The sequence below is a fragment of the Rana temporaria genome, chromosome 9, assembly GCF_905171775.1.
Source record: "Rana temporaria chromosome 9, aRanTem1.1, whole genome shotgun sequence".
Taxonomy (NCBI): Eukaryota; Metazoa; Chordata; class Amphibia; order Anura; family Ranidae; genus Rana; species Rana temporaria.
Window position 1 is genome coordinate 8145090 of NC_053497.1, and position 26806 is coordinate 8171895.

Consider the following 26806-nt stretch of genomic DNA (forward strand, 5'->3'; position numbering starts at 1 on the left):
GTTAGTGAAAGTAACAAATATGAATTTACCAAAAGTTACGAATCATCCGAAATAATGAATGCTGCATTTAAACGAATGGAACGTAACTAATTAAAAATAAAGAATAATACTAATTATTATTCTTATTGCTATTTATTATTATTATTTTGTTTTGTTCTATTTGTTAAATGCAGTATTCGAAATTCGTAAATTCGTAAATTCAAAAATAAGGACAAAAATCTGAAAATTCGAAAATGCGAAAATCTGAACTAATAGCTAACTAACTAATAATAAAGAATTATTAAATTATAGTATTGGAATTTTCTTTCAAATTTGGCTGTTAGTGAACGTAACAAATAAAAATGTATCCAAAGTTACAAATTATCCGAAATAACAAATGCTGCATCTCAAGGAATGGAACATATCTAATTAAAAATAATAAATAATAATAATAATAATAATAATAATAATAATAATAATAATAATTTAAGCATTTTATTATTATTATTTATTATTATTAATTTGTTACATTTCATTCATTTAGATGCAGCATTTATTATTTTGTATAATTCGTAAAATCATGCTAGGAATCCCAGCAAACACTGGAGTGATTCTGGGGACATAATTCACGGTAAACTGGCTTGTTGTTCACCCCTTGTAATAGCAATATGAACGGTACAATGTAAAAAAAAATATAATAATAATAATAATAATAATAATAATAATAATAATAATAAATAATAAAAACATAAAATAAAAGTATAATGTAAAAAAAAATAATAATACATAATAAAAAAATAAAATAAAGGTACAATGTAAAAAAATAAAATAAAACAAAATAACGTTCCCCCTGTGTTTGCAGCCCACATGTGAGGTATCGCCACGAACGTCAGAGTGAGAGCAACAATTCTAGGCCCAGACCTCCAGTGTAACTCTAAACTGGTAACCTGTAAAGGGTTTTAAACCTATGGAGAGTTTTGGGTTCCAAATTTCGCAGCGGGAACGATGGCCATACTTAACATTGGTACGCCGCATATACGCCTCATATAGCAGGGGTAACTTTACGCCGAGAAAAGCCTAACGTAAACGGCGTAACTGTACTGCGTCGGCCGGGCGTACGTTTGTGAATTTGCATATCTAGCTGATTTACATATTCTAGGCGTAAATCAGCGTACACGCCCCTAGCGGCCAGCGTAAGTATGCAGTTAAGATCCGACAGCGTAAGAGACTTACGCCGGTCGGATCTAACAGAAATCTATGCGTAACTGATTCTATGAATCAGGCGTATAGATACGACCGGCCAGACTCAGAGATACGACGGCGTATCTCCTTTGTGAATCTACCCCATAATGTCTGGGTGTTCTAAGTACTTTTCTAGGAAGACAAAAATGATGTAGAAGAGGAATGTCACAATTGGCCGGGACTGGAACTGGTCAAAGCGGGAGTTCACCCGAAAAACAATTTTTAACATTAGATTGAGGCTCATTTTGTGAAGGGGAATCGGGTGTTTTTTTTTAAAACGAAGCTGTACTTACCGTTTTAGAGAGCGATCTTCTCCGCCGCTTCCGGGTATGGGCTGCGGGACTGGGCGTTCCTATTTGATTAACAGGCTTCCGACGGTCGCATACATCGCGTTACTATTTTCTGAAAGTAGCCGAACGTCCGTGCGCAGGCGCCGTACAGAGCCGCACCGACGTTCGGCTACTCGTGACGAGATGTATGCGACCGTCGGAAGCCTGTCAATCAAATAGGAACGCCCAGTCCCGCAGCCCATACCCGGAAGCGGCGGAGAAGATCGCTCTCTAAAACGGTAAGTACTGCTTCGATTTTAAAAAAACTACCCGATTCCCCTTGACAAAATGAGCCTCAATCTAATGTTAAAAAAATTTTTGGAGTGAACTCCCGCTTTAATAGGTAGATTCAGGTAGGGGCGCGCTAATTTGCGGCGGTGTAGCCTAGCGTGTTTACACTGCGCCGCCTTAAGTAAGAAAGGCAAGTACATGATTCTCAAAGCACTTACCTCCTTACTTAGGGCGGCGTAGTGTAAACGCGGCGGGCGTAAGGGCGCCTAATTCAAATGGGTTGGAGGGGGGCATGTTTAATGGTAATGAGGCTTGACCTCACGTTTTTGACGTTTTTTGGCTACTGCGCATGCGCCGTGTGCCTACATTTCCCAGTGCGCATTGTGGCTAAGTACGCCGTACAGCCTATTGATTTCGACGTGGACGTAAACGTAAAATCCCGATTCGCGGACGACTTACGCAAACAACGTAAAAATTTCGAATTTCGCGGCGGGAACGGCGGCCATACTTGACATTACTATTCCACTAGGGCCTAGCTCTAACTTTACGTGGCCTATCTCTTACGTAAACGGCGTAAAAGTACTGCGTCGGCCTGGCGTACGTTCGTGAATCGGCGTATCCCCTCATTTACATTTCTACGCCGACCGCAATGGAAGCGCCACCTAGCGGCCATCCGAAATATTGCAATCTAAGATAGGACGGCGCAATCCGTCGTATCTTAGATATGTTTAAGCGTATCTCTGTTTGAGAATACACTTAAACATAAGTCGGCTTAGATTCTGAGTTAGGTCGGCTTATCTACTGATAAGCCGGCCTAACTCTACCTGAATCTACCTATTGGTCTTGACATGTTTGGTATCTATATATTTGACAGAACCCCATCTTTTTACATTTTACCCCCAAATATTTGGTATTATATTGTGCTTGTGTGCAAAATTTATTTTAACACACTTTAAAAAAAAAAAAAAAGATTTAATAAACAGCTGTGCAAATATAGCACACAGAAAAATATTGCCATCATTTTATTCTCTAGGACCTTTGCTTTCAGAAAATATATAAATTGTTTGAGGGTTTAAAGTAATTTCTAACAAAGGAGAGAAGAATAAAAAAAAAAAAAAGAAATCCTTGGTAGAAAAGTGGTTAATAAACATTTATAAGGCAATCTACAGAGTACAGTACATGTGAGTCATGCCAAAAAACTCATTCAAGAGACCCAGATGACTAACGAGGGTTTACAAATATAGCCAAGACTGTAGTGTGTTTTTTCTTTGATTGCTATTATTGATTCTAAAAATAATTTAGTTAATGTTACGTCTGTAAATTATAATTAGATGCGTTGGGGATTTCAGACAATGACAGTCTAAAATGGATCAATGTGTCCATGGCAATTAGGGTTATCGCTTTTTTTATTATATAGGATGACGTCCTTTACTGAAAATACTGAACATTCTGTTAAAAAAAAAAAATACATTTAAAGCAAAAAGGAAACACTTTCATATATATATATATATATATATATATATATATATATATATATATACAGTACATACACATATATATAAAAATACATAGAGGGATCAACATTATATATTTTTTAAATATATATATATATATATACTGTATGGCCCGGATTTAGATAGAGATACGATGGCGTATCTCCTGATACGCCGTCGTATCTCTGAGTTCCTATGAGTTCTTATCTATGCGCCTGATTCATAGAATCAGGTTCCGCATAGATCTCCCTAAGATCCGACAGGTGTAAGTGACTTACACCGTCGGATCTTAGGCTGCAATTTCAGGCCGGCCGCTAGGTGGCGTTTCTTTTTTTTCATGCAACGAATATGCAAATGAGGATTTCCGCCGATTCAGAAACGAACGCCCGCCCGGGACTTTTTTTTTTTTACGTCGTTTGCGTTCGGCTATTTCCGGCGGATAGTTACCCCTGCTATATGCGGTGTATCCTATGTTAAGTATGGCAGTCATTCCCGGGTCGAATTTTGAATTTTTTACGTTGTTTGCGTAAGTCGCTCGCGAATAGTAGGTAAGGTGTTCAGTAGGTATGGTGGGCCTGATTCCCAAAAAAGCTGCCTAACTTAACTTTCAGCAGTTAAGTTACACTGACTTAAAATCTCTACCTAAGTGCCTGATCCACAAAGCACTTACCTAGAAATTTCAGGCCGTGTAACTTAAGTGCCGCCGTCGCAAGGCGGTCCTCCTCTCCGGGTGGCGTTTAAAATTTAAATGAGGCGCGCTCCCGCGCCGGCCGTACTGCGCATGCGTGTGACGTAATTTTCCCGACGTGCAGCGCGCGAACGTAATTGACGCCGGGCGGCTTTGAAGATTGCGACGGGACACTAAAGTTGCGACGGGTGAAAAAAAATATACGCGCCGGGAAAACAAATAATTATAAAAAAAAATGACAGCGTCGCTCAGCATGCATTCCTGAGAGGGAGAACTCAATGCCAATTTTCAAAGAAAAAACCGGCATGGGTTCCCCCCCAGGAGCATACCAGGCCCTTAGGTCTGTTATGGGTTGTAAGGAGACCCCCCACGCCGAAAAATCGACGTAGGGGGTCCCCCTACAATCCATACCAGACCCGTATCCAAAGCGCGCTACCCGGCCGGTCAGGAATGGGAGTGGGGACGAGCGAGCGCCCCCCCTCCTGAGCCGTGCCAGGCCGCATGCCCTCAACATGGGGGGGTTGGGTGCTCTGGGGCAGGGGGGCGCACTGCGGGCCCCCCCCACCCCAGAGCACCCTGTCCCCATGTTGATGAGGACAGGACCTCTTCCCGACAACCCTTGCCGTTGGTTGTCGGGGTCTGCGGGCGGGGGCTTATCGGAATCTGGGAGTCCCTTCAAATAAGGGGGCCCCCAGATACCGGCCCCCCACCCTAAGTGAATGGATATGGGGTACATCGTACCCCTACCCATTCACCTGGAGGCAAAAAGTAAAAGTTATTCAACACACAACACAAGGGTTTTTAAAATAATTTATTATTCTGCTCCGGAGGCCCCCCCTGTCTTCTTTATTAGCTCTATTACCAGGGGGGGCTTCTTCTTCCACTCTCCGGGGGTCTTCTTCCACTCTCCGGGGGGGGTTTCTTCTTCCGCTCTCCGGGGGGGGGGGGGCTTCTCCGCTCTCCGGGGGTCTTCTTCTCTCTTCGCCGCTCTCCGCTGTTGACTCGGCGAACCCCGGTTCTTCTGCAGCTGTCCGGTGCCTTCTTCTTCAGCGCTGGCTGCCTGCTATGTTTGTGTGTTAGCTCAATTACTAACAGGCAGCCGGCGCGGTCTTCTGTGACGTCAGGTTCTTCTTCTCCCCTCTTCCGATGTTGACTCGTCGCCTCTTGTCGCTGTAATGATGGAAGCGCGCCTTGCATCCCATTTATATAGACATCACCGTCCCATCATGCTCCGGTAGGTACCCACGTGGTGGGTGCACGTGGGTAGGCACCCACCACGTGGGTACCTGCCGGAGCATGATGGGACGGTGATGCCTATATAAATGGGATGCAAGGCGCGCTTCCATCATTACAGCGACAAGAGGCGACGAGTCAACATCGGAAGAGGGGAGAAGAACAGAAGAGAAGAAGGTGACGTCACAGAAGACCGCGATGGCTGCCTGCTAGTAATTGAGCTAACACACGAAGATAGCAGGCAGCCAGCGCTGAAGGAGAAGGCACCGGACAGCTGGAGAAGAACCAGGGTTCGCCGAGTCAACAGCGGAGAGCGGCGAAGAGAGAAGAAGACCCCCGGAGAGTGGAAGAAGACCCCCGGAGAGTGGAAGAAGAAGCCCCCCTGGTAATAGAGCTAATAAAGAAGACAGGGGGGGCCTCCGGAGCAGAATAATAAATTATTTTAAAAAGCCTTGTGTTGTGTGTTTAATAACTTTTACTTTTTGCCTACAGGTGAATGGGTAGGGGTACGATGTACCCCATATCCATTCACTTAGGGTGGGGGGCCGGTATCTGGGGGCCCCCTTATTTGAGGGGACTCCCAGATTCCGATAAGCCCCCGCCCGCAGACCCCGACAACCAACGGCAAGGGTTGTCGGGAAGAGGTCCTGTCCTCATCAACATGGGGACAGGGTGCTCTGGGGTGGGGGGGCCCGCAGTGCGCCCGCCTGCCCCAGAGCACCCAACCCCCCCATGTTGAGGGCATGCGGCCTGGCACGGCTCAGGAGGGGGGGGGCGCTCGCTCGTCCCCACTCCCTTTCCTGACCGGCCGGGTAGCGTGCTTTGGATACGGGTCTGGTATGGATTGTAGGGGGACCCCTACGTCGAATTTTCGGCGTAGGGGGGGTCTCCTTACAACCCATACCAGACCTAAGGGCCTGGTATGCTCCTGGGGGGGGAACCCATGACGGTTTTGAATTTAAAAATTGCCGTGGAGTTCTCCCTCGGGAATGTATACCAAATGCCGTCGCTTGAATGGGCCTTTACAAGGTGTGACTAACTTTCCACATTGTAAAACCAGCCCTAGTTTTGCGCAGGCAAAATTGGAACTTACGCAGAAATCACAGTGCTGGAAAGCGTTGTGGATCTGCTTAAGTCCTCATTTGCATACTCAAAGCTGCATTTCCATGAGAAATGCCCCCAGTGGCGGATGCGGTACTGCATCCTAAGATCTGACCGTGTAAGTGTCTTACACATGTCAGATTTTCTGCCTAACTTTGGAAAAAGCCTTTTGAGGATCGTTTCCAAAGTTAGGCACAGACTGAACAGCAGTTAAGTCTGCGTATCTCTTTTGGGAATCAGGCCCGGTGTTCTTTGGTTGCAACTTTGCAAAGGGTTGCAAAGCGAGTTTTATCCAAAAGGAAATAACCCCTCACCCCAAAAGTGGTCAGATGTTGTTACACATACAATCCATTCAAACTTAGGTCAGCCTACAGGCGATTATCTCATGTGTTTAAGGGTAACATAAAGACATTGGGGCAGATCCACAAAAGAATTACGCCGGCGTATCGATGGATACGCCGCGTAATTTTAAAGTTCCCGCGTCGTGTCTTTGTTTTGTATCCACAAAACAAGATACGACAGAATGAGGGATCGATCCGACGTCTTAGTACGCCGTCGGATCTTAGGTGCATTTTTTCGGCAGCCGCTAGGTGGCGTTTCCGTTGAATTCCGCGGAGTATGCAAATTAGCTTGTTACGGCGATCCACAACATCCGGCCGGCGCATTTTTTTAACGTCGTTTGCGTTCGGCTTTTTCCGGCGTATAGTTAAAGCTGCTGTTATGAGGCGTACTCAATGTTAAGTATGGCCGTCGTTCCCGTGTCGCCTTTTGAATTTTTTACGTTGTTTGCGTAAGTCGTTCGCGAATAGGGATTTGCGTAGAATGACGTCACCGGCATAAGCTTTGGCTTCTTCCGGTTTAATTTAGAGCATGCGCACTGGGATACCCCCACGGACGGCGCACGCGCCATTAAAAAAAACATTGTTTACGTCGGATCACAATGTATTTACATAAAACACGCCCCCATCACATCCATTTGAATTCCGCGCCCTTACGCCGCCAAAGATACACTACGCCGCCGTAACTTACGGCGCAAATTCTTTGAGGATTCGGAGAAAAAAAATAAGTTACGGCGGCGTAGTGTATCTTAGATACGCTGCGCCCGGCGGAGATATGCGCCGAGGTACGTGAATCTGCCCCACTGTAGAGAATTTTGCTGTTCCAACCTCGTGGCAACAGTTTGGAAAAGATCCTTTTCTGTTTCAGCATGGCTGTGCCCCTGTGTACAAAGCCAGCTCCATAAAGACATGGTTGGACCAGTTTGGTTTGGAGGAACTTGAGTTGCCTTCACAGCTTTAACCCTACTGAAGAAGTTTAGGGTGAATTGGAACACCAGCAGTAAGTCAGTTCTTCTCAACCAACATTAGTACCTGACCTTAACCCTGCTGAACACCTTTGAGATGAAGTGGATCATAGATTGTGATCCAGATCTTCTCATCCCACAACAGTAACTGCTCTCAACACCACTAAACATCTTTGGGATGAATTGGAACAGTTAATGAGAGAGCCAGGTCTTCTCATTCAATATCAGTACCTGACCTCAACCCTACTGAACCCCTTTAGGATGAATTAAAACACCAATTGTGAGTCAGATCTTCTCATCCAACATCAGTATCTGACCTCAACCCTACTGGATACTTTTGGGATGAATTGGTACATCAGTTGTGAGCCAGGTCTTCTTATCCAAAATCAGTACCTTTCCTCAACCCTACTGGACACTTTTGGGATGAATTGGTACATCAGTTGTGAGCCAGGTCTTCTTATCCAAAATCAGTACCTGACCTCAACCCTACTGAAAACCTTTGGAATGAATTGTAACACAGATTGTGAGCCAGGTCTCATCCAGCATCAGTACCTGACCTTAACCCTACTGGACACTTTTGGGGCGAATAGGTACGCTGATTGTGAGCCAGATATTTTCATCCAACACCCTTACCTGACCTCAACCCTACTGGACACCTTTGAGATGAAAAATAAATATCGGTGTGAGCCGGGTCTTCTCATCCAAGAACAGAACCTGACCTTAACCCTACTGGACACCTTTAAGATAAAAAGGAATATCACCGCTGACTGTCCCGTGTCCTTCTCCAGCCCCCCGCCATTTTGCTGCAGTCTCCCTCCCTTCGTGTCCCCCACCGTGTTTCTTTCTCCCTCCGTGTCCCCCGTGTTTCTCTCTCCCTCCGTGTATTCCTCCGTGTATTCCCGCCGTGTATTCCCACCGTGTATTCCTCCATGTATTCCCGCCGTGTATTCCTCCGTGTATCCACCGTGTTTCTCTCTCTCCTTCCCTTCTCCTCCTCCACCCCCTGGAACTGTCAGGATGGAGATCGGGGTAGGAGCCTGTAAATCCGGCTCCTTACTGCTCCGAATGGACAGAGTCAGTGATCACTGACTCTGTCTATTCACATAACTGAAACATTGTAAACTGTGATTATAATGTTTCAGTTTATGAATGAAGAGAAGCCGCTGTCTTCTCTGCATTCATTTTCAGCGCAGCTGAGGCTGCTGAGAAAGGGACTGGGGAATCAGTGTCCCTAGTCCCCTTCTCTGTCTTAAAGGGGAGATGGATGTCAGAGGTCTGTTAAGACCCCTGATATCTCACCAAAGCCCCCCAACAGGGCTGATAAAATAAATAAAACAAATATTATTGTAGAAAATAATAAAAAAAATAAAAGAAAAAACACACTGACACGGTGCCCCCCCTTAAAAAAAAATAAAGCATTATAAATAAATAAAAAAATTGTAAAAAATTAAAAACAAATTGTTAAAGATAAAAAAAAAAACTACTGACACATGTGCCGCTGTCACATGAGATTAAAAAAAAAGTATCGGTATTCGGTCTTGGCGAGTACTTGAAAAAAAGTATCGATACTTGTACTCGGTCTTAAAGTGGTATCGGGACAACCCTAATAAAAAGGAATATCGATGTGAGCCAAGGCTTCCTATTCCAATGACAGTACCTGACTTAAACCCTACTGGACACTTTGGGGATGAATTAGAACATTGGTTGCGAGCGAGGTCTTCTCATCCAACATCAGTACCTGACCTCAACCCTATTGGACACCTTTGAGATGAAAAGCAACATCGGTTGTGAGCCAGGTCTTCTCATCCAACATTAGTAGCTGACCTCGACCCTACTGGACACTTTTGGGATGAATTGGAACACTGATTGTGAGCCAGGTCTTTTCATCCAACACAGATACCTGACCTCAACCCTACTGGACACCTTTGAGATGAAAAGGAATATCAGCGTGAGCCGCGTCTTCTCATCCTTAACCATACTGGACACTTTTGGGATGAATTGTAACGCTGATTGTAAGCCAGTTCTTCTCAACCAACATCAGTAGCTGACCTCATAAATGCTCTTGTTGGTAAATGGGCACAAATTCTCATAGATACATTGCAATATCTTGAGGACAGCCTTCCCGTAAAAGAGAAGGCTGTTATAGCTGCAAGGAGAGGGGCAATCTTCATATTATTGCCCATTGATAGTCTGATATACACTGTTCTTACCTTCAGCTTCCCTTGGACTCCAATGCCCAGTGGGGTTACATGGCACTGGGGAAGATGCATTGGAAGCATACTGAACCAAGATCCTTTTCTCATCACACAAATGACAGGCTGATCCCAAATCTCTAACAAAAGAAGAAACAACACCTCTTTTATTATTCCATTAAACATGTACATAAAACATTTATTTTTAATAAATAAAAGCTAAACAGGAGCATTACTTATATCATTTATAAGGTAACAATGACTCAAAAAATTGTCCATATTGTGTTTTTAATATACACTATTTCAAAAGTATTGGGACGCCTGCCTTTACATGCACATAAACTTTAATGGCTTCCCAGTCTTAGTCCGCAGGGTTCAATATTGAGTTGGTCCCATCCTTTGCAGCAATAAAAGCTTCAACTCTTCTGGGAAGGCCATCCACAAGGTTTAGGAGTGTGTCTATGGGAATGTTTGACCATTCTTCCAGAAGAGCATTTGTGAGGTCAGACACTATCGGTGGACGAGAAGGCCTGACTCACAGTCTCCACCATTCCAAAGGTGTTATATCGGTTTGAGGTCAGGACTCTGTGCAGGCCAGTCAAATTCCTCCACCCCAAACTCGCTCATCCGTGTCTTTATGGACCTTGCTTTGTGCACTGGTGCGCAGTCATGTTGGAACAGGAAGTGGCCGTCCCCAAACTGTTCCCACAAAGTTGGGAGCATGAAATTGTCCAAAATGTCTTGGTAGGCTGACGCCTTAAGAGTTCCCTTCACTGGAACTAAGGGGCCAAGCACAACCCCTGAAAAACAACCCCACACCCTAATCCCCCCTCCACCAAATGATTTGGACCAGTGCACAAAGCAAGGTCCATAAGGACATGGATGAACGAGTTGGGGTGGAGGAACTTGACTGGACTACACAGAGTCCTCACCTCAACCCGAAAGAACACCTTTGGGATGAATTGGAGCGGAGACTGCAAGCCAGACCTTCTCATCTAACATCAGTGCCTGACCTCACAAATGTGCTTCTGGAAGAATGGTCAAACATTCCCATAGAAACTTTAATACATTTTATATGGTCTACTCGTGTGCCTATAAAGTCCAACTTTCTAGCTCCAATTTTCTTCTTCTAAAACATTATTGGGACGTTTAATTGTGTATCCACAGAGTCACCCTGTGAGGATACATCTTGAATCTGAAATTTTAGTCAAGTTCCCATAGACACACTCCTAAACCTTGTGGACGGCCTTCCCAGAAGAGTTGAAGCTGTTATAGCTGCAAAGGGTGGGGCCCGACTCAATATTGAACCCTACGGACTAATGCCGCGTACACACGCTCGGAATTTCCAACAACAAATGTTCGATGGGAGCTCGTTGTTGGAAATTCTGACCGTATGTAGGCCCCATCGGACAATTTCTGATGGAATCTCCGAAAACAAAAACAGCTGGTTCTCAAATTTCCCAACAAGAAAATCCGTTCTTGTAAATTCTAATCGTGTGTGGACAATTCCGACGCATAAAATTCCACGCATGCTCTGAATCAAGTACGAGAAGGAAGTGCTCGGTCTGGTAAAACTAGCGTTCATAGTGGAGATAGCACATTCGTGAAGCCTCGTACACACGATCAGTCCATCCGATGAGAACGGTCTGAAGGACTGTTGTCATCGGTTAACAGATGAAGCTGATTGATGGTCCGTTGCGCCCACATACCATCGGTTAAATAACCGATCGTGTCAGAACGCGGTGACGTAAAACACAACGACGTGCTGAAAAAAAAGTTCAATGCTTCCAAGAATGCGTCGACTTGATTCTGAGCATGCGTGGATTTTTAACCGATGGTCGTGCCTACTAACGATCGGTTTTGACCTATCGGTTAGGAATCCATCGGTTAAATTTAAAGCAAGTTGGCTTTTTTTTAACCGATGGTTAAATAACCTATGGGGCCCACACACGATCGGTTTTGACCGATGAAAACGGTCCATCAGACCGTTGTCCTCTGTTTAACCTATCGTGTGTACGAGGCCTCACGCTGTAACAGACTGAAAAGCACGAGGCTGAAAAGCGCGAATCGTCTCTCACCAAACTTCTACTAACACGACTGGTATTGAACTTCTCTTTTCTAGTGCCGTCGTACGTGTTGTACGTCACCGCGTTCTTGACGCTCGTAATTTCCGACAACATTTGTGTTACCGTGTATATGCTGTATGTATGCAAGAGCCAAAATCCGTCTGAAGTTTATCCACGGTTTTGTTGTCGGAAATTCCGAGCGGGTGTACGCGGCGTACAACTGGGATGCCATTGAAGTTCATGTGGTGCCTCGTACACACGATCTGTTAGGAAAACCGGACGTGTGTACACGGGGAAAAGAAACCAAGCAGGAGAACCTGCTTGGTTGCTTTTCCCCGTGTACACACGACCGGTTTTCCCAACAGGAAAACTGCCATGACAGCTTTGGTCGGGAAAACCAGACGTTTTTATTGCTCACAGTTTTCCTGTCGGGAAAACAGCTATGGAGCATACACACGGCCGGTTTTTCCGACCAATGCTGTCATGGCAGTTTTCCTGTTGGGAAAACCGGACGTGTGTACACGGGAAAAGCAACCAAGCAGGTTCTCGGTTTTCCCAGCGGACTTTTGAGTGAGTGAGTGAGAAACTTATATAGCGCAACACATGCAAACTGAATCGCCTCTGGGCGCTTAGTATCCATTCCCTACTATACTTTTGCCCTCAGAAAAGATGGGTTTTGAGTTTTTTTCTGAAGGCCAGGTGATTCACCTCCAACCGGATGCTGGTTGGTAGAGCGTTCCATAGTCTAGGTCCTTGGGTTCCAAATCTTCGTTCTCCTTTGGACTTGTATCTGGCTTTTGGGTATCTGGAGTAGATTTTGGTTGGTGGATCGGAGAACGCGATTGGGGTTGTGACATTTTAATTTTTCGCATAGATATTGGGGGCATTTCCTTGAACACACTTATGCATCAGACAGAGTGCCTTAAAAGTGATTCTGTCTTTTACTGGCAACCAATGAAGGGAAAACCGATCGTGTGTACGAGGCACCACATGAACTTTAATGGCATCCTAGTTATACGCTCAGAATTTTCGTCGGGAAAACCGGTCGTGTGCATGAGGCATGAGTGTAAAGGCAGGTGTCCCAATACTTTTTAGCAATACAGTATAATGTATAATTGATAATAATGTGTATGTATGTATAACGTACATGTAAACCCAAGAACAAAAATGTAATATATTGCAGCTTACCCTTCCTTAGATGTGGTGGCTGCATAAGTTTTATTTTTTAGGCTTTTTTTTTTTTTCTCTGGTGGTTTTACTAGAAACACACTTTCCTGCAAGGGCTACAACACCCACTCACTGTACGGTATACGCGGAGGCGCAGCATTGTCTTTGTAGGACAGGAATTCGTTTTTTTTCGAAAAATTCAGAACCCTACTGTTCCTCCTCCAGGTGGACTGACGTCACAGTAATAGGAAGGGACGTAGCGGGACAGAACCATTGTAGCTTGGGTAGATAAAATAAAATTCAAAACTTGCACCAGGGTTTCGCCAAGGAACGTTACGAAGAAAGAATTCTCTTGGGAAAGACTGGAATTAATTAAAAAAATGCATGCAATAGCTTCTCATCAACGTTCACCTTTCAAAGATGTATCCATCAATTGGTGGAAACCACTCCAGGGTGACTGAGGTATAGGTGTGCTCAACAATCTGCGGAGCAATTGCTACCGGTGGAGGTTTGGAGAAGGGCTGCCAGCCTTGGTAGACTAGGTCTAGATAGCAGTGCATTCTGGCAACTTGATTGGGAGTGAAGGAATCAGTGCAGTCATCATCTGAAAGGAAAACCATGAGAAGGATATATGCATTGTTATGGGACAGTCCGCCTTGAGCAACCTTAATGTAAAAAAAAAAAAAAAGCCTGCATATTTTGAAGTATATTTCGAGTTAATGATCTGTGAATGAGTTTGTTCAGTCATCATTTTTTTTTTTTTTTTTACAGGGAAAGAAAAATGAAATATCTTACTCCCTCCTGTGAAGGAACAAGGCAAACCCGTGAAAATTAGAGGTCATATCAAGGTTTGTGATAATTCACAAAGGCTTCCACAGAACATAAATCTCACCATCTGATCTCCGAGTCAATGTAGCATTTTGTTACTTCCTACTTTGCATAGGCGTTTTTTGTTTCTTGTTTTCTTTAAAAAATGATATTATAATTATTGTTATTTTTTTTTATTTCTTTTAAAAAAATATATATATATAATTATAATTATTATTGTTATTTTTTATTTCTTTAAACTATATATATATATATATATATATATATATATATATATATATATATATATATATATATATATATATATATATACATATATATATAATTATAATTATTATTGTTATTTTTTATTTCATTAAAATATATATATATATATATTTTAAAGAAACAAAAAATATATATATATATATATATATATATATATATATATATATATATATATATATATATATGTGTGTTTTTTATTTCTTTAAAAAATAATAATATATATATATATATATATATATATATATATATATATATATATATATATATATAATTATTATTGTTATATTTTATTTCTTTAATATATATATATATATATATATATATATATATATTATATATATATATATATATATATATATATATATATATATATATATATATATATATATATATATATATATATTTTTTTTTTAAAGAAATAAAAAATAACAATAATAATTATAATTTTATATATATATATTTTTTTTAAAAAAAAAAATAAAAAAAAAAACAAATTTATATATATATATATATATATATATATATATATATATATATATATATATATATATATATATATATATATGTATCTAATTTATTTTATTTCTTTTATATTTATTTTATTTCTTTTATATATATATATATATATATATATATATATATATATTTTAAAGAAATAAAAAATAACAATAATAATTATAATAATATATATATATATATATATATATATATATATATATATATATATATATATATTTATATATATTTATATATATATATATATATATATATATATATATATAATTCTTATTTTTTTAATTTCTTTAAAATATATATATATATATATATATATATATATATATATATATATATATATATTATAATTCTTATTGTTATTTTTAATTTCTTTAATATATATATATATATTTTATTGGTTTTTTTTATCTCTTTAAAATATATATGTGTATATACATATATATATATATATATATATATATATATATATATATATATATATATATATATATATATATATATATATATATATATATAAATATATGTGTGTGTTTACCTGAAGTTCAGCTTTTACCTAGCCTTGGGGCATTCAAGTGATATGCATCGTCATCACCCGCTATACAAAGCATTTTCAGAACAACTCAACATTAAACATTAATTTCATTGGCTAGAAAGTCTCAGTCTACATAGTAAAATAAACTTGGCCTGTACCAGACGTAGCAGGAAATCGTGCGAGTTCATTAACCCAGATTGCGAGTTGGGCCATTGATGTTAAACATTTTTGTCATCAGATTTAAGGCTACATTCAGGAATTTCCTTTAATAATTGATGGCCGTTATAGGAGTGTCCTGTAGAAAGCAAAAACCATACATACTTGCCAAGAACTGCAGCACTTAAAATACTTTTTATAACCTGCATAAAGTAGCAAAAAAAGCTTGATTTGCTGAGAAAAAGCCATGCTTTGATACCAAATTCACCTAAAGTATCTAAACCCAATCACTAAAATCTCTAACATGTTGATTTAATATCAGAAGTAACTTTCATTCTTTCCAGGGACAGCCCCAGATTTTTCCCAGACTACGACTGGAACCCGTTTTGTTTGGGGACATATAAATCTGGGACTATCCCTGGAACAAAACATGTCCCCCCAGTTGTAGACTGTGCCCCACTTGTAGGCTGATATCTGGTAATTACACTGCTTGAATTAAAAAAATACAAAGCTACTTGAATTTTTAGTTTTTTTTTAAATCTGCCTGGATTTCAGCTGGATGACGTCAACCTATGACGAAACGCATAGGGCGGAGCGACGCGCTAATGTCACTATTACCCTTGTGTCCCCAGAAGGACGGGTTTTTCGGATGTGTGTCGGCCGACACACCATACTTAAGGAAAATTGTTATCAGCTTTGCTGTAAGTGCAAATATTGTTATACATATAATAAAGCTTTAAAGATTTCATGCCATGTGGAACTCCTTATGTTTTTTGGGGTCATTTTACACTATCTATTCCAAGAGGACAGAGAGTTCCGTTTACATGAAAAAGGCCTGGGCTGGGCTATAGCCACAAGTGCAAGTGACCGCCTGTAACGAGAGGTCCACAGGAGTTTTTTTTAGCCCCTGGTGGTGGCACCGAAGCACCGGTCATGCTTAAGGTGGTTGATGGCGAAGAAGTGCATCAGGAGCAATATCACAGCACTTGTGAATAAGATATAACATCACAGTACATGTGGACTTCTTTGTGTTAATTTGATATTACTATTTTTATAATTGTTTTTTATTAGTGCAACTCTGTAAGGATTTTTTTTTTCTTTTTTGACTAGTTTTTCACTAGTTTTGCATTTGGTTAGGGTCAGTGTCACTACTGGTAGAATGAGGCCATACCTGGACCCTATAAAGGTTGCACAGGCAGTCCAACTCCTCCAGGATGGCACATCAATATGTGTCATGGCCAGAAGGTCTCAAGAGCATGGAGGAGATTCCAGGAGACAGGCAGTTACTCTAGGAGAGCTGGACAGAGCCGTAGAAGGTCCTTAACCCATCAGCAGGACCGGTATCTGCTCCTTTGTGCAAGGAGGAACAGGATGAGCCCTGTGAGCCCTACAAAATGACCTCCAGCAGGCCACTGGTGACCAAACAATCAGAAACAGACTTAATAAGGGTGGCCTTAGTAAAAAAGCGTGACTGTTCCGGCAAATCCAGTTGGCAAGTATGATATAATGCAAGATTATCATGGGGCCCCCATGCAACTGCCCATGCATTAAGACAGCCCTAAATGGCAGTCAGGGTGCCATTGTGTAGCCTGTAGAGGTCTGTGCGTCCCTCCATGGATATGCCACCCCAGACCATCACTGACCCACCACCAAACCGATCATGCTGAACGATGTTACAGGCAGCATAAAGTTCTCCGCGGCTTCTCCAGACCCTTTCATGTCTGTCACATATGCTCCGGGTGAACCTGCTCTCATCTGTGAAAAGCATTGGGTGTCAGTGGCGGAGCTTCCAATTCTGGGTGGCCGATGTCCTCTAGTGTGCTCTGTGCTCACTGCCCGGCACCATGGAGCTTGATTGGCATTTGCCGTTGAACAACAGAATTCTTAACACACCCAGTATAGATCCCAACACATTACCCAGTCCAAACCAGTATAGATCCTAACACATTACCCAGTCCAAACCAGTATAGATCCGAACACATCACCCAGTCCATACCAGTATAGATCCTACCACATTACCCAGTCCATACCAGTGTAGATCCTAACACATCACCCAGTCCATACCAGTGTAGATCCTAACACATTACCCAGTCCATACCAGTGTAGAGCCTAACACATTACCCAGTCCATACCAGTATAGATCCTACCAAATTACCCAGTCCATACCAGTGTAGATCCAAACACATTACCCAGTCCATACCAGTATAGATCCTAACACATTTTCCAGTCCATACCAGTATAGATTTTAACACATTACCCAGTCCATACCAGTGTAGATCCAAAAACATTACCCAGTCCATACCAGTAGAGATCCTAAAGCATTACCCAGTTCATACCAGTATAGATCCAAACACATTACCCAGTCCATACCAGTATAGATCCTACCACATTACCCAGTCCATACCAGTGTAGATCCTAACACATTACCCGGTCCATGCCAATATAGATCCTAACACATTACCCAGTCCATACCAGTATAGATCCTAACACATTTCCCAGTCCATACCAGTATAGATTTTAACACATTTCCCAGTCCAAACCAGTATAGATCTTACCACATTACAAAGTCCATACCAGTATAGATCCTAACACATTATCCAGTCCATACCAGTAGAGATCCTAACACATTACCCAGTCCATACCAGTAGAGATCCTAACACATTACCCAGTCCATACCTGTATATATCCTAACACATTACCCAGTCCAAGCCAGTATAGATCCTACCACATTACAAAGTTCATACCAGTATAGATCCCAACACATTACCCAGTCCATACCAGTATAGATCCTAACACATTACCCAGTCCATACCAGTAGAGATTCTAACACACTACCCAGTCCATTACAGTGTAGATCCTAACACACTACCCAGTCCATTACAGTGTAGATCCTACCACATTACCCAGTCCATACCAGTAGAAATCCCATCTGATGTGTTTTGAAAGTGTTCCTTACATTTTTTTGAGCAGTGTATATTGTCAGATTATGTTTTCTTTTTTATCTGTGAGCAAATGTCTCACCTGCATAGCTCATGTAGTTATTATACGGGGTGTTGAAAAAAGTTTGAAAGCCACAAGTTTCATTCCCGGGTCCGGGGTTGGGATCTCCGCAACTCTTATGCCTAGGCGATGGGTTGGTATCGTGGCACAGATCCCCGGTTTCGTAGGAAGGTTCCGTCTCCATGCACGGATCGCTGCAGGATAAAATTTCTGAGATTCCGCGGAAGACGTGGTATAGTCCCAGGCTGTGCCCAATTTCATGGATCATGGTATGAGTATGGCCGGGAACTCCGAAAAAAGAGGGGTTCATGACGATGCCACCTGGAAAAAGAGGAAGAGGGAGACCGGTTAGGCTAAATACTAAACCTTTTTTTTTTGGGTACATTTGATGGTCATTTTGATTTCTCAAAGACCTTACGGAAGAAGATTGTAGAGCTTTCAGCACCGGAGGAGGACAAACCCAAAGGTAGGTCTGCCGTAACATGCAAGAATGTAGATCTGTACATTATGGTAAGAGCTGATGATCACGGCAATGGCTTTGTCATTCAATGCTGTATTAAGAAGTCACCGGGCAAGCCCCCCCAGATAAGCTCAAACAAGTGCTTCCCTCAAGAGGACCCAAGGTGCCAACTCTTATACGAAGGTTCTACAAAAAGGTTCCACATTTTTTTAAACTCTACTAAAGGGCTTGTAAACCCTCAAGACTTTTCACCTCAATGCATTCTATACATTGAGGTGAAAACCCTCCTGTAATGCTACAGCCCCCACCCCTCCCCCCCCAGCCCCCATTTTACTTACCGTATATACTCGAGTATAAGCCGAGTCGACCCAAGTATAAGCCGAAGCCCTAATTTTACCACAAAAACCTGTGAAAACGTATAAGCCTAGGGTGAGAATGCAGCAGCTACTGTAAGCGGAAAAGAGGGTCAACAATGCCCATTTGCAGCCTCAATGTGTCCATTTGCAACCTCACTGTGCCCATTGCAGCTTTACTTTGCCTATTCTCACTGTGCTCATTGCAGCCTTACTGTGCCCATTCTCACTGTGCCCATTGTAGCCTTACTGTGCCCATTGCAGCCGTACTGTGCCCATTCTCACTGTGCCCATTGTAGCCTTACTGTGCCCATTGCAGCCTTACTGTGCCCATTCTCACTGTGCCCATTGTAGCCTTACTGTGCCCATTGCAGCCTTACTGTGCCCATTCTCACTGTGCCCATCGTAGCCTTACTGTGCCCATTGCAGCCGTACTGTGCCCATTCTCACAGTGCCCATTGTAGCCTTACTGTGCCCATTGCAGCCTTACTGTGCCCATTCTCACTGTGCCCATTGTAGCCTTACTGTGCCCATTGCAGCCGTACTGTGCCCATTCTCACTGTGCCCATTGTAGCATTACTTTTAGATATATTTTGGGGGAAATTTATTATAGCAAAAGGTAAAAAATATATATATTTTTTTCAAAATTGTAGCTCTATTTTTGTTTATAGCGCAAAAAATAAAAACCGCAGAGGTGATCAAATACCACCAAAAGAAAGCTCTATTTGTGGGGGGAAAAAGGGACGCCAATTTTGTTTGGGAGCCACGTCGCACGACCGCGCAATGGTCAGTTAAAGCGACGCAGTGCCGAAACATAAAAATCGCTCTGGTCGGGAAGGGGGTAAATTCTTCTGGCGGTGAAGTGGTTAATACACCTTTTGCTCTTTTAATTTTTTTTTCATGTAAATTAAGCAAGTTTGCAAATACAACTTTTGGTTTCCAATTCCCTGACATTCCTTTGAAAGCTCTGCTGGCAACCTGAGATTTCCTGTCAGCAGGCTAATCTGCATGTCTTCAGGCAGCAGGCCCATCTGTCTATAGAAATGCCAACTGCAAAAGGCATCCCCGATATTCATTTATTTATTTCAGATATTCATATAGTGCCGGCAATTCACCCCTCTCAATGAGTATGTCCCCAGCACCCCAAATCTCTTTCAAGAAAGCCCATCTGATGCTTTACCTAGGATGACCCCCCCCTGACACACAGATGCAGTTCAGATTGTCAGTCCATCTAGCCTGCCCCAATGGGACTTTCTTCTAACTGGAGAGCCGAGGCCTAGGGAAGGGTTGGGTATCGTTATTAGGGGCTGCAGGTGGCTGAAAATGATCAGGTAGCGATGTGGAGCTAAATAATTTATTTGTATTTTTTATCACAAAAGACACATTTATTTTGAATTGTATAAAAGTCAACTTTAAGATAAAATGCACTTTTCCTTTTTGTCCATCTGACCCTTCCACCTTGACTTTGCCCTCCACCCTGACTTCACCCTCCACCCTGACTTCACCCTCCACCTCGACTTCACCCTCCACCCTGACTTCACCCTCCACCCTGACTTCGCCCTCCACCCTGACTTCACCCACCAACCTGACTTCATCCTGACTTAACCCTCCACCCTGACTTCGCCCTCCACCCTGACTTCACCCTCCACCCTTACTTCACCCTCCACCCTGACTTCACCCTCCACCCTGACTTCGCCCTCCACCCTGACTTCGCCCTCCACTCTGACTTCACCCTCCAGTGCCGGCCCAAGACATTGTGCTGCCTGGTACCAAGAATGAAATGCTGCCCCCCCCCAAAAAAAAAAATTACGCCCACCAAAATGCCCAAACATCTATTATTTTATATCCTGATAACTAAAGTGGACCTATTGGGGCTCTATACATGTATATAGGAGTATACAAATGACCTGTTATGGCTCTATTAATGCAATTAACCCCACAGTGGAGCGGAGAAGGCAGGAAGGAAGGATCACTATGGAACATGGAGGGCAGGAAGGAAGGGTCACTATGACACATGGAGGACAGGAAGGATCACTATGGTACATGGAAGGCAGGAAAGATGGATCACTATGGCACATGGAGGGCAGGAGCACTATGGCACATGGAAGGCAGGAAGGAAGGAAGGATCACTATGGCACATGGAGGGCAGGAGCACTGTGGCACATGGAAGGCAGGAAGGATCACTATAGTATGTGGAAGGCAGTATTAGATGAAAGGAAGCGAGAGGGGACAGAGTTCAGTTGCTCACTTACCCTCAGGTAGTGACATCACAAGCACTGCTTCAAAATTCCCGCCCACACAACCCCTTCACAGTCACAGCATTGGCTGCACACCAGGAGTTGTGGGCGGGCACAGGGGGACACGGGGAGGAGGTAGAGCAGACCTAGCCTACCTCCTCTCCCATTCTGTAGGCTGTACAGTGGGCTGAGAAGCGGGTGGGGGAGGTGGGGCAGTGCTGGCTGGGCACTGAGCGAGTTTTAGCCTTGACAGCTGCTGTATTGCGCATTCCTGCCAGGTAGACTAGTGGAGTCAAGTGTCGGAACTTGTTCTGGCACTGGGCTCCGCTGCGGGATTCAGCCCAGATTCACAGGTCACTGGAATTTTCTTGAAATCCTGAGACGGACCCGGCGAATCTGGGACGGTTCAGAGGTATGCCAATATCTTCTCGGTGCCGGCACTACCTGTGTGGTAGGCTTTATTAGACTTCTATGTAGGGTGTACTTTGTTTTAAAGTGTGCACATACTTTAAGTTCCAACTCTGGGCCTCCTGAAAATTCTCCCTTGTTGTGTTGATGCAACCCTACTTCAGTGTTCAAATGCTCTAGGACAGGGGTCTTCCGACTTTAGGGGGGCTGCACTGTGGCCAGTGGGAGTAGAAAATGCCCCGATGTCAGTGGAGTAAACAATGTCCTAGGCTTGGTGGTAAGTGGGAGTAAGAAAACGACATAATGCCTGTGATCATTAGGAAGAGGAATAGTACCCCATCATTGGTGTCAGCCGGAGGAATAATGCCCCATCATTGGTATCAGTGGGAGGAATAGTGCACCATCATTGGAATTGGTGGGAAGAATAGTGCCCCGTTATTGGTATTGATGGGAGAAGTAGTGCTCTATCATTGGTATCAGTGGGAGGAATAGTGTCTCATTGTTGGTGTCACTGGGAGGAATAGTGCCCCATCATTGGTATCAGTGGGAGGAATAGTGTCTCATTGTTGGTGTCACTGGGAGGAATAGTGCCCCATCATTGGTATCAGTGGGAGGAATAGTGCCCCATCATTGGTATCAGTGGGAGGAATAGTGCCCCATCATTGGTATCTGTGGGAGGAATAGTGTCCCATAATTGGTGTCACTGTGAGGAATAGTGTCCCATCATCGGTATCAGTGAAAGGAATAGTGTCCCACCATTGGTGTCAGTGGGAGCCGTAGTGCCTCATCCCTGGTGTCAGTGGGAGGAATTGTGCCCTATTGTTGGTGTCAGTGGGAAGAATGGTGCCCTATTGTTGGTGTCAGTGGGAGGAATGGTGCCCAATTGTTGGTGTCAGCGGGAAGAATGGTGCCCTATTGTTGGTGTCAGTGGGATGGGAAGAATGGTGCCCTATTGTTGGTGTCAGTGGGAAGAATGGTGCCTTATTGTGGGTGTCAGTGGGAAGAATGGTGCCCTATTGTTGGTGTCAGTGGGATGGGAAGAATGGTGCCCTATTGTTGGTGTCAGTGGGAAGAATGGTGCCTTATTGTGGGTGTCAGTGGGAAGAATGGTGCCCTATTGTTGGTGTCAGTGGGAAGAATGGTGCCCTATTGTTGGTGTCAGTGGGAAGAATGGTGCCCTATTGTTGGTGTCAGTGGGAGGAATGGTGCCCTATTGTTGGTGTCAGTGGGAGGAATGGTGCCCTATTGTTGGTGTCAGTGGGATGGGAAGAATGGTGCCCTATTGTTGGTGTCAGTGGGAGGAATGGTGCCCTATTGTTGGTGTCAGTGGGAAGAATGGTGCCCTATTGTTGGTGTCAGTGGGAAGAATGGTGCCCTATTGTTGGTGTCAGTGGGAAGAATGGTGCCCTATTGTTGGTGTCAGTGGGAAGAATGGTGCACTATTGTTGGTGTCAGTGGGAAGAATGATGCCCTATTGTTGGTGTCAGTGGGAAGAATGGTGTCCTATTGTTGGTGTCAGTGGGAAGAATGGTGCCCTATTGTTGGTGTCAGTGGGAAGAATGGTGCACTATTGTTGGTGTCAGTGGGAGGAATAGTGCCCTATTGTTGGTGTCAGTGGGAAGAATGGTGCCCTATTGTTGGTGTCAGTGGGAAGAATGGTGCACTATTGTTGGTGTCAGTGGGAAGAATGATGCCCTATTGTTGGTGTCAGTGGGAAGAATGGTGTCCTATTGTTGGTGTCAGTGGGAAGAATGGTGCCCTATTGTTGGTGTCAGTGGGAAGAATGGTGCACTATTGTTGGTGTCAGTGGGAGGAATGGTGCCCTATTGTTGGTGTCAGTGGGAAGAATGGTGCCCTATTGTTGGTGTCAGTGGGAAGAATGGTGTCCTATTGTTGGTGTCAGTGGGAAGAATGGTGCCCTATTGGTGGTGTCAGTGGGAGGAATGGTGCCCTATTGTTGGTGTCAGTGGGAAGAATGGTGCCCTATTGTTGGTGTCAGTGGGAGGAATGGTGCCCTATTGTTGGTGTCAGTGGGAAGAATGGTGCCCTATTGTTGGTGTCAGTGGGAAGAATGGTGCCGTACTGTTGGTGTCAGTGGGAAGAATGGTGCCCTATTGTTGGTGTCAGTGGGAAGAATGGTGCCCTATTGTTGGTGTCAGTGGGAGGAATGGTGCCCTATTGTTGGTGTCAGTGGGAAGAATGGTGCCCTATTGTTGGTGTCAGTGGGAAGAATGGTGCCCTATTGTTGGTGTCAGTGGGAAGAATGGTGCCCTATTGTTGGTGTCAGTGGGAAGAATGGTGCCCTATTGTTGGTGTCAGTGGGAGGAATGGTGCCCTATTGTTGGTGTCAGTGGGAGGAATGGTGCCCTATTGTTGGTGTCAGTGGGATGGGAAGAATGGTGCCCTATTGTTGGTGTCAGTGGGAGGAATGGTGCCCTATTGTTGGTGTCAGTGGGAAGAATGGTGCCCTATTGTTGGTGTCAGTGGGAAGAATGGTGCCCTATTGTTGGTGTCAGTGGGAAGAATGGTGCCGTACTGTTGGTGTCAGTGGGAGGAATGGTGCCCTATTGTTGGTGTCAGTGGGAAGAATGGTGCCTTGCCTACAGGCCCTGCATCTATCTTGATGAGGAGAAGACTTTAGACCATTAGACCACTGATTCATGGGGCAGAAGGTGTTGCGGGGAGCGGTCTAGGAGTCCAGGATTGGGTAGGTGAATGTACTTTTCTCTGCTCCCTAGACCTCCCTTTACCTTTCAATCAGTAGACAAGACACGGCATGCACACAGTCCATAAGCACAACCTACCAAGATACGTGAGAACCTCTTTGTCCCAAGGCCACGTGGCCACCCCGGCCAGCTCCTCTTCCGACGAATTCGCAAAAAATATGTTGAGCTGCGTTGACCCCGTCACATTGAGCCGTTGTTTCAGTTCATTGAGATCTAAGTAAGCCCTGCAACATAAACAGGAGTGTGAGTCCGTGACCTTCTCCGCGCCAATTCATTTATCAGCGCGTCACCGCCATTGAGAATTAAATAAATAAATAAATGTGGCCCTTTTAAGAGATTCTCTTTCATTGACCTCTTCAGGGAAGGTTATCATTATCGTTACTCAAACATTCATATCAAAGGGGATTACTGTCAAATGTTAACATCAAACATATTCTAACTGACCCCCCCCCCCCCCCCCCCCCATATCACCAGAAGACCAGGCGGGGCCACCGGCCGATTCGGTACTTTCCTAACACAAGGCCAGAGTCTATCTATAAACATGCGTGTCATGGAAGTCCTCGGTTCACCCCCAGTTGAGACGGAATACAGCAATAAATATGTGGTTAATAAACAAACCAGTATTATGTCACAATTATAAAAAAAAAATATATATATATATGTATACAGTTATGCTCATAAGTAGCTGCGTAGCAATTGATGGACACAGTGGCGGCAATTGATGGGCACAGTGGCGACAATTGATGGGCACAGTGGCGACAATTGATGGGCACAGTGGCTGCGTTTGATGGCATGGCACAGTGGCAACAATTGATGGGCACAGTGGCTGCGTTTGATGGCATGGCACAGTGGTGACAATTTTATGGCACAGTAGCTGCACAGTAGCTGCGTAGCAATTGATGGGCACAGTGGCAGCAATTGATGGGCACAGTGGCTGCGTTTGATGGCATGGCACAGTGGTGACAATTTTATGGCACAGTAGCTGCGTAGCAATTGATGGGCACTGTGTCGGCAATTGATGGGCACAGTGGCGGCAATTGATGGGCACAGTGGCAACAATTCATGGGCACAGTGGTGACAATTGATGGACACAGTGGTGACAATTGATGGCATGGCACAGTGGCGACAATTTTATGGCACAGTAGCTGCACAGTAGCTGCGTAGCAATTGATGGGCACAGTGGCAGCAATTGATGGGCACAGTGGCGGCAATTGATGGGCACAGTGGCGACAATTGATGGGCACAGTGGCGACAATTGATGGGCACAGTGGCTGCGTTTGATGGCATGGCACAGTGGCGACAATTGATGGGCACAGTGGCTGCGTTTGATGGCATGGCACAGTGGCGACAATTTTATGGCACAGTAGCTGCACAGTAGCTGCGTAGCAATTGATGGGCACAGTGGCAGCAATTGATGGGCACAGTGGCGGCAATTGATGGGCACAGTGGCAGCAATTGATGGGCACAGTGGCAGCAATTGATGGGCACAGTGGCGGCAATTGAGTTTTTTTTTTTTGTTTGTTTGCGCCGGTATCTGGTGCATTCGTGGAGCATTATTTTCAGTCTCTGGCTGTAGGAAGACCGTGTGATGGTGTGCAGATGATCCCTCATTTCCCCACAACCTTTACAATACAGTAACGGTCTCCTATTAATCTCGCTTCATGGGATTTCTTTTCTGAAGTCAGATTACTACACTTTTAGCTTGAAGCAAAATGTGTCCTTTTAATAAAATGAGCATTCAGAAAATCCAAGAATGTTGTAAGGAAAAAGGGCAGGCTGGGATCTGGCGCAGCACGTGCATCTATGGATTACAAAAGACTCTATATTTGGCTCTTAGTGATGTAATACCCATATTATTGTGTAATGCCGTCAGATTTTGAAAATGTTTCTTGATACAATTCGGTGGAGTATTACACATCTGTGCACCATGAATGACAAAGAAAAACAGGGACATACCGGGGGGGGGGGGGGGGGGGCTTGTTCTTTCGCAGCGAATAGGTGCAGGAACTCATATTTTGAGGGTTGGGGGAGGTGGGGTGGGGGCCGGGGGCCTGCTGCATCAAATGGAGGGTGTGACATAATTGAAGTTGGGTATTGTTACATACAAGGAGTTCAGAGGTGCACTGTGTGCTACATACAGAGGGCGGGGTTGAGGAGTGTGTTTGTTTACAGAGTGCAGGGCTGAGGCGTATGCTGTGTATAGAGAGAGTGCTGGGTTGAGGAGTATGCTGTGTACTGACTGCAGAGTGGAGGTGTGTGCTACATACAGAGTGCAGGGTTGAGGAGTGCGCTGTGTACA

The 26806-nt window shown here is 43.8% G+C and overlaps 1 protein-coding gene across 1 annotated transcript in view; it reads right to left on the reverse strand.

Moving 5' to 3' along the window:
- PAPPA (pappalysin 1) overlaps positions 1 to 26806 on the reverse strand; it is a 327700-nt gene that overhangs the window by 176176 nt on the left and 124718 nt on the right. The window contains exons 3-6 of the mRNA XM_040322751.1: positions 24586 to 24731; positions 18345 to 18644; positions 13436 to 13628; positions 9810 to 9931 (exon numbers count right to left, since the gene is read on the reverse strand). Coding sequence (XP_040178685.1) covers positions 9810 to 9931; positions 13436 to 13628; positions 18345 to 18644; positions 24586 to 24731 — 761 coding nt within the window. The remainder of the gene's footprint in view (positions 1 to 9809; positions 9932 to 13435; positions 13629 to 18344; positions 18645 to 24585; positions 24732 to 26806) is intronic.